Source organism: Canis lupus, chromosome 1 (genome assembly GCF_011100685.1).
Source record: "Canis lupus familiaris isolate Mischka breed German Shepherd chromosome 1, alternate assembly UU_Cfam_GSD_1.0, whole genome shotgun sequence".
Classification (NCBI taxonomy): Eukaryota; Metazoa; Chordata; class Mammalia; order Carnivora; family Canidae; genus Canis; species Canis lupus.
The window spans coordinates 103,798,911-103,812,772 of NC_049222.1; the positions used below are offsets into that span (position 1 = coordinate 103,798,911).

General features: G+C 55.4%; 1 protein-coding gene across 2 annotated transcripts; it reads left to right on the top strand.

The window, feature by feature from the left end:
* Nucleotides 1–18: 18 nt before the first annotated feature.
* On the top strand, nt 19–13,791 carry TMC4 (transmembrane channel like 4). Of its 2 annotated transcripts, XM_038527802.1 has the most exons (15): nt 19–174; nt 2,072–2,285; nt 4,000–4,145; nt 4,268–4,500; nt 4,594–4,715; nt 9,685–9,832; nt 10,727–10,894; nt 11,098–11,261; nt 11,521–11,647; nt 11,879–11,976; nt 12,187–12,370; nt 12,659–12,789; nt 12,899–13,054; nt 13,350–13,428; nt 13,533–13,791. In XM_038527802.1, the coding sequence occupies exons 1-15, from the start codon at nt 24–26 to the stop codon at nt 13,608–13,610; spliced, it is 2,199 nt and encodes a 732-aa protein (XP_038383730.1). In that variant the 5' UTR covers nt 19–23; the 3' UTR covers nt 13,611–13,791. The 2 variants fall into 2 exon arrangements, with proteins under 2 accessions (XP_038383730.1, XP_038383731.1); XM_038527803.1 differs by lacking the exons at nt 12,659–12,789; nt 12,899–13,054.
* The last annotated feature ends 71 nt before the right edge of the window (nt 13,792–13,862 follow it).

Consider the following 13,862-nt stretch of genomic DNA (forward strand, 5'->3'; position numbering starts at 1 on the left):
GGTGGCCAGGTATGGACCTGCCCATGTCCCTTCCTTACCTGCGGCTGACCGCGCCCAGCTGGCCGCTGGAGACGGAAACAGTTTCACCTGCGGCCATGGAAGAGCGCCCGACATGGGAACCGGAGGCCTGGGGCTCCCCTGGAGGGTGGCTGGCACCCCGGGAGGCCAGAGCAGGTGGGGGCGTGGGAGGGGGTCCAGCCCCTTGGGCTGGTGGAAGTCCTGAGGGAGGCAGGGACCGGAGGCTGAAACTCCAGGGTCCAGAGGGCAGAAGGGGGAGGGTTAAATTCCTGGTTGTCTGAGGGAGAAGGGAACCAGGAGCTAGGACTCCTGTGTCCTGGGGAGCAGTAGAGGGGAGAAGAGGGGGGGCAGGGTTGCAAACTCCTGAGCAAGAGGAAAAAGGAAATTGAAGACTGGGTTCCTCAGCCCTGAGGAAGGAGGGGTCTAGGGAGCCCACATTTCAGTGCTTACAGAGGGGACATGGGGCCTGGACTCCTGGGTCTGAAGGAGGAGGGACTGGGGACCTGGATTCCTGGGTCTGAGGGAGGAGGAGCAGGGGCCTGGGCTCCTGGGTCTGAGGGAGGAGGAGCAGGGGCCTGGACTCCTGGTCTGAGGGAGGAGGAGCAGGGGCCTGGGCTCTTGGGTCTGAGGGGAGGGGCTGGGGGCCTGGAGTCCTGGTCTGAGGGAGGAGGAGCAGGGGCCTGGGCTCCTGGGTCTGAGGGAGGAGGAGCAGGGGCCTGGACTCCTGGGTCTGAGGGGAGGGGCTGGGGGCCTGGACTCCTGGTCTGAGGGAGGAGGAGCAGGGGCCTGGGCTCCTGGGTCTGAGGGAGGAGGAGCAGGGGCCTGGACTCCTGGTCTGAGGGAGGAGGAGCAGGGGCCTGGGCTCCTGGGTCTGAGGGGAGGGGCTGGGGGCCTGGAGTCCTGGTCTGAGGGAGGAGGAGCAGGGGCCTGGACTCCTGGTCTGAGGGAGGAGGAGCAGGGGCCTGGGCTCCTGGGTCTGAGGGAGGAGGAGCAGGGGCCTGGGCTCCTGGTCTGAGGGAGGGGCTGGGGCCTGGACTCCTGGGTCTGAGGGAGGAGGAGCAGGGGCCTGGGCTCCTGGGTCTGAGGGGAGGGGCTGGGGGCCTGGACTCCTGGTCTGAGGGAGGAGGAGCAGGGGCCTGGGCTCCTGGGTCTGAGGGAGGAGGAGCAGGGGCCTGGACTCCTGGTCTGAGGGAGGAGGAGCAGGGGCCTGGGCTCCTGGGTCTGAGGGGAGGGGCTGGGGGCCTGGAGTCCTGGTCTGAGGGAGGAGGAGCAGGGGCCTGGGCTCCTGGGTCTGAGGGAGGAGGAGCAGGGGCCTGGACTCCTGGGTCTGAGGGGAGGGGCTGGGGGCCTGAGCTCCTGGGTGTGAGGGAGGAGGAGCAGGGGCCTGGACTCCTGGTCTGAGGGAGGAGGAGCAGGGGCCTGGGCTCCTGGGTCTGAGGGGAGGGGCTGGGGGCCTGAGCTCCTGGGTCTGAGGGAGGAGGAGCAGGGGCCTGGACTCCTGCGTCTGAGGGGAGGGGCTGGGGGCCTGGACTCCTGGTCTGAGGGAGGAGGAGCAGGGGCCTGGACTCCTGGTCTGAGGGAGGAGGAGCAGGGGCCTGGGCTCCTGGGTCTGAGGGGAGGGGCTGGGGGCCTGAGCTCCTGGGTCTGAGGGAGGAGGAGCAGGGGCCTGGACTCCTGGTCTGAGGGAGGAGGAGCAGGGGCCTGGACTCCTGGGTCTGAGGGAGGAGGAGCAGGGGCCTGGACTCCTGCGTCTGAGGGGAGGGGCTGGGGGCCTGGACTCCTGGTCTGAGGGAGGAGGAGCAGGGGCCTGGGCTCCTGGGTCTGAGGGAGGAGGAGCAGGGGCCTGGACTCCTGGGTCTGAGGGAGGAGGAGCAGGGGCCTGGAGTCCTGGTCTGAGGGAGGAGGAGCAGGGGCCTGGACTCCTGGTCTGAGGGAGGAGGAGCAGGGGCCTGGGCTCCTGGTCTGAGGGAGGAGGAGCAGGGGCCTGGGCTCCTGGTCTGAGGGAGGAGGCTGGGACTCCCGCGCCCTCCCAGCCCCTTCTTTTCCACCCCAGGCCCATCGCTCTCCTCTGTGCTGAATGAGCTCCCCAGTGCTGCAACCCTTCGGTACCGGGGCCCTGGGGTTCTTCCGTGGGGGGCATCGGAGGAGGAGGAAGAAGATGGAGAGAGGAGACTCCAGACCATGGCAGAAGCCGCCCAGCAGGAGCTGGAGGAGCCCGTCCCCTCCCGGGAGCTGCCATGGCCCATGCAGGCCCGCCGGACACACAGGTGAGGCTCCGCTCCGGCTTGCCAGCGTGTGTCCTCTCCTCCTCCCTCAGCCTCTCCCTGCTTCTCTTGCCTTCTTTCCCTGTGCCTGTGTCTCTGCTTCTCTGACTCCCAGGCCTCCTGCCTCCCTGGCTCCTGGCTCCAGAACTCTCCTGTCGCCCGGGTTCGTGTGCTGGCTCTCTGCTCTGGCTCCTTCTCCCTGTGCCTGGAATCTGTGTAGTGTTTCTGTTGTGGCCTTCTGTTTTCCGAAGTTTGTCCCTCTTCCTTCTTTCCCTTCCCGGGCTACAAGATGTGCACGGCTGCTGAACAACGAACATTCTGGACAGCTCCGGCAAGACTGACAGGTTTCCCCGCTATCCAAAGGACAGCGTTGCTATGAAATCTTTCATAAACCTGCTTGGGGCGTCAAGCAAAGGGTAACACAGGTCTTCCTAAAAACAAAGGCCTGGCCCTGGAACTTTGGGAAAATGTGGGATGCCTGTGTTGTGCATTTCCACCCAGGAACAGCAGGACAGAAGAAGCAAGCACAAGGCCCTTCTGAGAATGGGGCCATGTGTCTTGAAATTGTTCTCCAAACCCCATCATTTTGTTTTTATTCTTTATTTTTTTAATGTATTTATTCATGAGAGACACAGAGAGAGAGGCAGAGACACAGACAGAGGGAGACGCAAGCTCCCTGCGGGGAACCTAATGCGGGACTCGATCCCAGGACTATGGGACCACGACCCGAGCCAAAGGCAGACGCTCAACCACTGAGACACCCAGGCCTCCCTCGTTTTGGGTTTTTATGGTGGTTTTGTTGCACAGGCGTGCTTGGTTAAATCTGTGGGCATTGGCCATGGAACTCAGCCTGCAGCCCCTCTCTCTCCCTCCAGTCTCAGGGCTGGCTCCCCCCGGCAACGAGGCCCCCACTCTTAGTCTCATCACTCAGGGCATTCCAAAGATTTTTAAAGCTCTGTGCCAGGAACGGGGACAAAACCCGATATATATATATTTTTCAGATATATATTTCTTATTATAAATCACAGGATCACACCTTCCTTTTTTTTTTTTTTCCTTTTTTCCTTTTAGGTTTTGATATTTGCCTACAGAAAAGTGCATGAAACATTGTGTATACACAGAGTATTCCCATCACGGGAACCCACGGAAACTCCACGCAGGGCAGGAGACACAGCTCCACAGCTCCCAGAAGCTGCCCATGGGCCCCAAGTCACCCCCACCTCCCCACAACATCCCTTCCCAGACTTTTAAAAAATATTTTATTTATTTATTCATGAGAGACACCGAGAGAGAGGCAGAGACACAGGCCGAGGGAGAAGCAGGCTCCCTGCTGGGACCCTGATGTGGGACTTGATCCTGGATCCCAGGATCACGCCCTGGGCCAAAGGCAGATGCTCAGCCGCTGAGCCACCTAGGCATCCTATCTCAGACTTCTATGATGATCTGTTCCTCATTCTCCTGTCCAGCTTGGCCACCTGCAAGTTCATCCCTGAAGAGCACGGTGTGTGTGCTTGCTCCAGAGCTCCTGCGGTATCTACAGCCTGCCTGGCCTTCTATGCATTAGCTGTGTCTCTTCCTATTGCTGTAGAGGATTCCGAGTTATCGATATATTGCAATTTACTTCCCGCTCCTGCTGTTGTGTTGTTTCTCCACTTGGGGGTGTCCACTGGGAGCTGCCAGGTCCTTCCTATTCTGTCTCTGAATGTTTCCCTACCAGGAAGAGCCATACCAGGGACCAAGTGGCTCAGGGATCGGGTTCCAGAGCCTCAAATTGCGCCCTGAAGTTCCGGAGGATGAAGGAGAAGACGAAGGAAGGCCTGCACACCTTGCAACCCTGGGCGTGGACACTGAAGAGAATTGGGGGTGCGGTGGGGTTGAGGCTGGCCCCATTCCTGGGTCTGAGGGAGGAGGGGCTGGGGAATCAGGACTCCCAGGTCTGAGGGACTGTGTGTCAGGAGCCCCAGGCCTCTCTGCACCCCCTGTAGGCCAGTTTGGTGCCGGCACCGAGTCCTACTTCTCCTTGCTGCGTTTCCTGCTGCTTCTCAACGTGCTGGCGTCTGTAATTAAGGCCTGTATGACACTGCTGCCCACCTGGCTGGAAGGGACCCTCCCGGGTCCCCCTGGCTCTGACACCTCCTCGCCCTGTGGCTTCTACAACCCCAGCCCCCAAGGCCTAGTCACCTTCCCCACCCATCTCCTCAACTTGCTGTCAGGAGAGGTGCGTCCCTGGAGCCCTGGGAGACCCCCCCACCGAGCCTCAGTACCCCCCGATTCTGATTGCCTAAGCCCACGGTGAACTTTTCCTCTGCAGGGTTTTCTAGAATGGTCTCCCCTCTTCTATGGGTTCTACCCACCCCGCGCACACCTGGCAGTCACCTATCTGTGCTCTGTCTTTGTCATTGGCCTCCTGTATCTGCTGCTCATCCTCCATCGGTAAGTAACAACCGCACCCCATCCCCACCCTGGTGTCGTGGGGAAGGAGTGGTGGTGGTAGAGGACCAGTCCCCAAGAATCCAGAGTCCTGCTCCATGATCCCTTTCTCTAGTTGTATTGAAACCAAATTTTTAAAATGCCAAAGACCAGTGACAAAGATGGGCAGTTTCAACTTCCTGTGTCTTAGAAGCTTGTAGGGGAAAGTAAGATATTAGCCCAGCAAATTAAATACATCTTTTCTGGAGGGGAGAGTGCTTTATAGGAAACCAATAGGGGTGATTCATTCATTCTCACAAATATTTATTAAGCCCCTACTATGTTCTGGTCACTGTTCTAGACAGTTGGCAAAACAGGACAACAAACGAATGAAAACCTGACCGAGGGGCACCTGGGTGGCTCAGTGGTTGAGCATCTGCCTTTGGCTCAGGTCATGATCCTGGAGTCCTGGGATCGAGTCTCACGTCAGGCTCTCTGTAGGGAGACTACTTCTCCCTCTGCCTCTCTCTCTGTGTCTCCATGAATAAATAAATAAAATCTTTTTTTAAAAAAAGAAAACCTGACCGAGTTCTGTCCTGATGGAGCTGACAGTCTGCCTGGTGGAGACAGGTGATAAGCAATAAGCTATAAATGAGTCCATGACGTGGGGTGTAAGGTGATTGGGGCTCTGGACACACACAGAGCAGGTGAGGTGGGGTGCCAGTGATGATAGGCCAGGCTGCTCTATGAATAGGTGCCCAGGGAGGCTTCACTGAGACAAGATCTTTATTTTTTTTTAAGATTTTATTTATTTATTCATGAGACACACAGAGAGAGGCAGAGACACAGACAGAGGGAGAAGCAGGTTCCATGCAGAGAGCCCGACTTGGGACTCGATCCCGGGACTCCGGGATCATGCCCTGAGCTAAAGGCATACGCTCAACCGCTGAGCCACCCAGGCGTCCCAAGACAAGATCTTTAAATGAGGATGGGATGTTGAGAAGGAGAGGGATTTGGTCAAGTAAACACCCAGGGAAAGAGCATTGCAGGCAGAGGGCCTGGCCAGAGCAAGGTAGGAGGAGAGTGGTGTGCTGGAGGGTGCACTAGGCAGCTGGCTGGTACCAGAGCAGAGGGAGGTGGGGAGAGCCGTGGAGATGCACCTGCACTCCAGAAAGGATTTGGCTGCTTTTCTGAGTGAGATGGGACTCAGCGCAGTTTCTTGACCAGATCAACCTGATTTGATTTCAGGTTCTGGCCCTGAGGGAGGGAGAGGCAAGAAGGAAAGGAGGGAGGAAAGACAGTAAGGGATGAGCAAACCCACAGGAGGTGAAATAGTCACAAGGGTTTTGCAATCCAGGCAAGAGACAGTGGTGGCTTGGAGTAGGGTGGTTGTAGGGGTCAGCTTGGGATTTTTCTTTTTTTTCCTTTTTTTTTCTTTTTTTAATTTTTTTTAAATTTATTTGATAGTCACACAGAGAGAGAGAGAGAAAGAGAGAGAGAGAGGCAGAGACATAGGCAGAGGGAGAAGCAGGCTCCATGCACCGGGAGCCCGACGTGGAATTCGATCCCGGGTCTCCAGGATCGTGCCCTGGGCCAAAGGCAGGCGCTAAACCGCTGCGCCACCCAGGGATCCCTCTTTTCTTTTTTTTAAATTGAATTTCTACTCCCCCTCCCCCAGCTGTCTTGAGATACAATTGGCATAAATAACATTGTGTAAGTTTAAGGTGTACAAAGTGTTGATTTGGTACATTTACATATTGCAACATGATTACCGCCACAGCAATGGCTCATACCTCCACCCCCTCACATCATATCATGTCTTTTATGATGACATTTAAGATGTACTCTTGTAGGGACGCCTGGGTGGCTCAGCGATTGAGGGTCTGCCTTCAGCTTAGGGCGTGACCCTGGGGTCCCAGGAACAAGTTCCGCATCGGGCTTCCTGTGTGGAGCCTGCTTGAGTATTGTATGTGTTCTTTTTCTATTTTTTCAATTAACCCCAGTGACAGATATGATTTGCAAATATTTTCTCTTATTCCATAGGTTGCCTTTTCATTCTATGCATTCTTTTGCTGTTCAGCGGCTTTTAAGTGTGATGGAGTCCCACTAATTCATTTTTGCTTTTGTTGCTTATGCTTTTGGTGTCCTAGCCAAAATATCATCCCCAATGAATGTCAAGGAGGTCTTGTTTTTTTTTTCCCTAGGACTTTTTCTGTTTTAGGTCTTATGTTTACATGTTTAATGCATTTCAAGTTAATTTTTGTGAGCAGTTTAAGATTGAGACCAGGTTCATTCTTCTGCATGTGGCTCTCCAGTTTTATCAGCAACATTTGTTGAAAAGACTATCCTCCCCAAGGGAATATGTGGGCTCCCTTGTCAAATCTTAGTGTTGTGTGTGTGTATATATATATATTTTTAATATCACACATATCCAGAAAAATGCAAAAATCAAAGAATAGAGCTTGGTATGTCCCCATCCATATCAAGAAATAGAACATGACCAGCCCCTGGAAGCCCCCTCAAGATCTCAGGTTACTACATTTCCCCTGAACTCTCCCCACCCCATCCTTTCTGTTAACATCATGGGCTGCTCTGGCCTGTTTTGTTCTTCATATAAAAGGGAGACTCTGGCTGTATGTTGAGTAGAGCCCAGAGGGTTCCCTAATGATTGGATATGGGGCGTGGTGAAGCTGGGAAGTTAAGAATGACTTCAGGTGTGTTGAGCCCGAGCCCCTGGAAGGGCCACATTGCTGGCAGTTGTGATGGCAAGGGCCATGGAGAGTAGCCTTGGTGGGGAGCACAGTTGTGGCCGGTTTGTTCTGAAGTGGCTTCTGGACAAATGAAGGGAGCAGGTGGTTGCCCACATGGGTTCTGGAGATGGATCCAGATAGAGATGCCCATCTGGGACATGCTGGCATTCAGGCAAGACTGGGAATCCCTCAAGGGCAGGGGCTGTGGTCAAGAAGAAAATCATGGGCTTAACAAAGAAAAAGTGGAGGGTCTCCTAAATGCCAGGCACTGGGCCAGGGCCATCAGATTGGGTCCCCCTACCTTTGCACAGTTCACACAGTCCAGGAGGAGAGAACTGTGAGATAAAGAAAAAGCAACTTTTACATTAAAAATCGAATCAGCTATTTCAGTGTGAGAGCAGTACTATGTAGAAAACAAATGGGGGGTACCTGGGGGGCCCAGTCGGTGAAGCATCTGCCTTTGGCTCAGGTCATGATCTCAGGGTACTGCAATCGAGCCCCACTTCGGGCTCCCTGCTCAATGGAGAGCTTGCCACTCCCTTGCTTGTGCTTTCTCTGTCAAATAAAATCTAAAAAACAACAGTTTTTTTTTTTTTTAAGAAAAAAGGGATGAGATGATAAAGCAGAGATCAGTAATTATTTTCCTGATAAAGTAAAGGCCTGATAAGAAATATGTTCATCTTTTCTGGCTATATGGTGTCTCAATTAAACTCTGCTGTTGTAGGGCTAAGGCAGCTATAGCCAGTAAGTAAATGAGTGGATGTGGTTCTGTTCCAATAAAACTTCATTTACAAAAAACTGGCACCATAATTTGCCACCCCCTGTGATAGAGAATGGGAGGGGACCCTCATTAAATGAAGTGGTAGTAAAGGACTGACCTGTAGGTAGAGACCCGAAGATGAGAAGGAACGTGCCAGGTGAGCAATTAACGACCTGGACATTCTTGGCAGCAGGAACTGCATGTGCAAAGGCCCTATGGTAAGAAGAGGTTTGGAGTGTTCTGAGAAATGAAAGGCCAGGAGGAGGGACAGGATTTTGAGTTTTAAGAAGTAGGTGGGGGCTAGATTAGGTGTTTGCTGGCTGGCTGTGCTATGAAGGAGCCTAAACTTCCAGAACAAGGACGAGCTGTGGAATAGTTTTTAAGTGGTAGTACCATCTAATCTGCATAGAAAGAAGGTTCCAGGGCAGCCCCGGTGGCGCAGCGGTTTAGCGCCGCCTGCAGCCTAGGGCATGATCCTGGAGACCCTGGATGGAGTGCCACATCAGGCTCTCTGCATGGTGCCTGCTTCTCCCTCTGCCTCTCTCTCTCTCTCTCTCTCTCTCTGTGTGTGTCTCTATGAATAAGTAAATAATCTTTAAAAAAAAAAAAAAAAGAAGGTTCCACCAGTGTGGGAACAGAATGGATTCAAGAGGGCGAGGGTGGAAGCAGAGGCCAGGTGGCAGTTCTGTAGTCATCCACTCAAGAGATTCTGGGGGCTTGTGCCAGGTCATTGAGGGTGGATATGGAATCTCTTTGCCCAGTTTTCTCTGCTTCCTTGTCCTCTCCCTGGGTCTTTGCCCCACTTCTTCCTTTCCCTTTCCCTTTCCCTCTTTTCCTTTCCTATCTATCTATCTATCTATCTATCTATCTATCTATCTATCTATCTATGAATGACACAGAGAGGCAGACACAGACAGAGGGAGAAGCAGGCTCCCCACAGGGAGCCGGATGTGGGATTCAATCCCCAGACCCAGGATCATGCCCTGAGCCTAAGGGAGACGCTCAACCGCTGAGCCACCCAGGCGTCCCTGCCCCATTTCTTTGAGTCTCAGTCCTCCACCCTTTGGGTCTTTCTCCCTCACCCCCTTCTCTGGACGTCTGTCCTTCCCTCTGAGTCTCTGACCTCTCTCTAGACCTCTTCCCTCATTTCCCTGTCCACTTTCTCTGAATCCTTTCCCAGTGGGGTCGCAGTCTCCCCTCTACATTTGTGTCTGTCCCCAGGATCTTTGTCTTTGTCACTCTGGGTCCCCGCCCTCTGCTCTCTGGAGCGCGTGGCTCTCTGCGGGGTGTCTACCTTCCCCAGTCGGCCCCTGAATCCCTCTCTTGGTCTTTGGCTCCCATGACTGTGTGTGTCTGCACGTCTCTGACTCTACTTGTCAAATTCCCAAGGTCCCAGGGTTCATTTCCCTGCTAGTCCCATAAGAGGGGTGACCCCGCCCTCACTGACCTTCCACACCCCGTCTCTGGGGCCTTCCTCTCTCAGCTCCGTGTCAGGACTGAAACAGACGCTGTTGGCTGAGTCGGGGGCCCTGACCAGCTACAGCCATCGGGTGTTCACCGCCTGGGACTTCGGCCTCTGTGGGGATGTCCACGTGCGGCTGCGCCAGCGCAACATCCTGTATGAGCTGCAGGTGAGCTCAGGGAAAGGACCAGAGGGGGCGGGGCCCAGACCCGAGACGGGGCTCAAAGCGACGCTGGGCGGAACGTTCTCCTAAGGAGGCGGGCCTTGCGAAATGAGAGGGCTGGGACGAGGCCCCAGTTGGGATACCTGATGTCAAAGGGGACAGGAAAATCAGGCAGCGGGAGGGGGGCGGGGCATGAAGCTCCTCTGCACTGGGTGAGGACTTGGGCATGGCCAGAAGGAGGCCAAGAAAGTAGAACTAGGGATCCCTGGGTGGCGCAGCGGTTTGGCGCCTGCCTTTGGCCCAGGGCGCGATTCTGGAGACCCGGGATCGAGTCCCACGTCGGGCTCCCGGTGCATGGAGCCTGCTTCTCCCTCTGCCTGTGTCTCTGCCTCTCTCTCTCTCTGTGACTATCATAAATAAATAAAAATTAAAAAAAAATAAAAAAAAGTAGAACTGGAACTCCGCCCCAGCCCAGGAGGGCTGGGCGGGGCCTCGGAGGGGCGCGGTGTGGAGCCCTGGGCTGTGGAGAGGTGGGAGATCTAAATTGTCCAGTAGAGGACCATGGGGGGATTGGGACAAGAACTGCAGAAGTCTTTTTTTTTTTTTTTTTTTTTTAAGATTTTATTTATTTATTCATGAGAGACACAGAGAGACGCAGAGACACAGGCAGAGGGTGAAGCAGGCTCCATGCAGAGAGCCTGATGCGGAACTCGATCCCGGGACTCCAGGATCACGCCCTGGGTCAAAGGCAGGTGCTAAACCACCGAGCCATCCAGGGATCCCCTGCAGAAGTCTTTAGAGGGTGCTGCTGTGTCAGTTCATGTTGAGCTGGGGTTCTGAACCACCTGCCGGGCCTGTCTGTGGGACTTGAGCCCACAAGGACGTCTTTCCTGGCCTCAGGTGGAGCTGGAGGAAGCTGTGGTGCGGCGCCAGGCTGCAGCGCGGACCCTGGGCCAGCAAGCCAGGGTGTGGTCGGTGCGGATCCTGCTCAATCTGCTGGTGATTGCACTCCTGGGAGCGGCCTTCTACGGAATCTACTGGGCTACAGGGGCCACCGTGGAGCTTCAGGTGTGGAGGGTCCTGGGGGAGGAGAGTCCTTCCATCCTGGAACTTACATTTCCAAGGTTGGAGGGCATCTTAGGAGGGATGGGGGTGTATGTTTGGACTTTGGGGTGCTGGAGGAAGAAAAGGCTGGGGGAGGACATTTAGCAAGGTTCTGGAGGACCAGAAGCCCAGAGCTTCTTTGCTTGATCCACCACCCTCTCTCCCAGGAGACGCCCTCTGTCCAGCAGATGCCACTGCTAAAGCTCCTGGTGGATTACCTTCCATCCATCTTCATCTCTGGGGTTAACTTCTTGCTGCCACCTGTGTTCAAGCTCATCGCCCTGCTGGAGGGCTACACCAGGAGCCACCAGATTGCTTTTATCCTGCTCAGGTTCTACCTCTGTGGGTGTGCTGGGGATGACGGCAGGGCTGGTGTGAAAGACACTGGCTCTAGTACACAAGGCACAGAAATCCCCTGGATATGGGACCCAGTGAGATCTGGATTCAAATCCTGACTCTTGTTCCATCAGAGCCTCAGTTTCTTCATTTGTGAAGTGGGAAGAATTGTGAGCGTGTTCCACATGTGGGGGGCGGAGGGGGGCTGGCATGTGGTGAACACTGGTCAGGGCTGATTCCGTTCCCCTTGCCAGGACCGTGTTTCTCCGCCTGGCATCCCTGCTAGTCCTGCTCTTCTCCCTCTGGAATCAGATCACTTGTGGGGGCAAGGCTGAGGCTGAAGAGTGTAAGACCTGTGGCTACAATTACAAGGAACTACCGGTGAGAAGGGGCCCCAAATCCTGGGTCCTTGAAGGAAAGCAGGAACTAGATGGGTTCAGACACCAGGTTTAAGAGGAAGAAGGAGCTTAAAGTGCTAGGACACCCTCCCCTTAACCCCCAACCCCCCAAAAAAAGGTTTGTTAGGATCACTTGTGATTTGGAGACTTGGATGCTTGGACCTCCAGGTGCCTGGATCTGGAGGTCTTTCTGACCCATGCCTTCCTTCCTCAGTGCTGGGAGACCCGGCTGGGGCAGGAGATGTACAAACTCCTGCTCTTTGATCTGCTGACTGGCGTGGCTGTCATGCTGCTCATCCAGTTTCCTCGGAAGTGAGCCCCCACCCCTACCCCATTTCTTTGACCTTTTGTCTGCAGGCCCCGCCCCCTCTCACCTAGTTACTTCCCTCTAGACACACCCCCTCCAGGACTGAAAACTCCACCCCTATTCAAATATATTCACTTCTGATTGGCGGGCAGGACGGCAGGGGCGGGGCAAGGCGGGCGGGCTTGCCTCTGACTTGGCCCCGCCCCGCCCCTCAGGCTGCTCTGTGGCCTCTGTCCCGGGGTCCTGGGTCGCGTGGTAGGAACCCAGGAGTTCCAGGTACCCGACGAGGTGCTCGGGCTCATCTACGCACAGACGGTGGTCTGGGTAGGGAGTTTTTTCTGCCCTCTACTACCTCTGCTCAACACGGCCAAGTTCCTGTTACTTTTCTATTTCAAGAAGGTGAGGAGTGTGGTGGATTCCTGGGTCCTGAGGAAGGAGGATGCGAGGGTCCCCAGCTACTAGCTCCTGAGAGAGAAGGGTCTGGAGGACAGACTCCTGGATGTGGGAGGAGGGGATTAGGGCGTCTTTTCCGTCCAGGGGAAGAGGGGATCCGGCCTCCCAGATCTGACGGCAGCAAAGAACCAGGGATTCTGTTTCCCTCCTGAGGAGGGGCCAGGGACAAGGACTCTTGGACGATGAAAAAGGACAGGCCAGGGCTCAGGGTCTTGTGTCTCCTTCTCCCCCCAGTTCACCCTTTTCTCCACCTGCTCCCCGGCCTCCCGCACCTTTCGGGCTTCCACAGCGAACTTCTTTTTCCCCTTGGTCCTTCTCCTGGCTCTGGCCATCTCCGCTGTTCCCGTGCTTTACAGCATCTTCCTGTAAGTGTGGCAGGGGCCTGCCTCTCCCTTCTCCTTCCCTCCTTCCTTCCACCCTCATCCAGGATTCTGAATCTTGGCCATCCTTGAACACTGTCTCTGACTTCTTCAGGATCCCACCTTCTAAGCTGTGTGGTCCATTCCAAGGGCAGTCGTCTATCTGGGCCCAGATCCCTGAGTCTATTTCCAACCTCCCTCAGACCGTCCAGAACTTTCTCTTTTTCCTGGGGACCCAGGCTTTTGCTGTGCCTCTTCTCTTAATCTCCAGGTGAGGGAGCCCAGAATCCTGGGTCTGAGTTTGTGTTCCCTGGGGGCCCCTACTGCCTGTTTCTAAGAAAGGAGGGGTTGGGGGCCAGGACTCCTGGGTCTGAGGAGGGAGGGGGCTGGGGGCCTGGACTCTTGGGTCTGAGGTTGGAGGAGCCTGGACTCCCGGGTCTGAGGGAGGAGGGGTCTGGCGGGGGTGGGGTGGGGCTGGGAGTCCAGATCCCCGGTTTCTAAGGAGCCTTTACACTGAAGATATGCTAAGAGCCCCCTGGGTATGGCTTCCATTTCCGTCCCTATAGCATCCTGATGGCATATACCCTGGCCTTGGCTAACTCCTATGGACGTCTGGTCTCTGAGCTCAAACGCCAGATAGAGACGGTGAGGCAAAGCGGGTTCATGGTAGGGGGTCCTGGATGTTGAAAGAAATGGTGGGGAGCGGTCGGCCTCACCTGCACTTCTCTTTACCCTTTACCTCTACCCAGGAGGCGCAGAATAAGGTCTTCCTGGCACAGCGCGCTGTGGCACTGAGCTCGGCCACCGGGGCTCTTCGACCTCCCTAGCCCTGCTCGGGACCATGGCCCACTTCATCCTGCCCCCGGACCCTATGGAAGCCCGCACCTCATCTGTAAAAGAGAACTTGAGAAGACCCTAAGTCCCCGGCTGCGGAGATTTCCGGGGCCCTGACACCCCCTCACTCTCGCGTTAACCTTTCTCGTACCAATAAACGCCGCTGAGACTGCAGAGCGCTTTGTTTGTAACTTGCATCCTGAGCCGGCCAATCAGATTATCGGCCTCGAGAAGGCCAGCCAATC

Bases quoted from the DNA above. Each gene is read 5' to 3' on its own strand.
- TMC4 (XM_038527802.1), top strand. From the start codon at position 24: ATGTCCCTTCCTTACCTGCGGCTGACCGCGCCCAGCTGGCCGCTGGAG. The intron at 11,648-11,878 runs GTGAGAAGGGGC...TTCCTTCCTCAG, and splicing joins ACAATTACAAGGAACTACCG to TGCTGGGAGACCCGGCTGGG. The intron at 13,055-13,349 runs GTGAGGGAGCCC...CCGTCCCTATAG, and splicing joins CCTCTTCTCTTAATCTCCAG to CATCCTGATGGCATATACCC.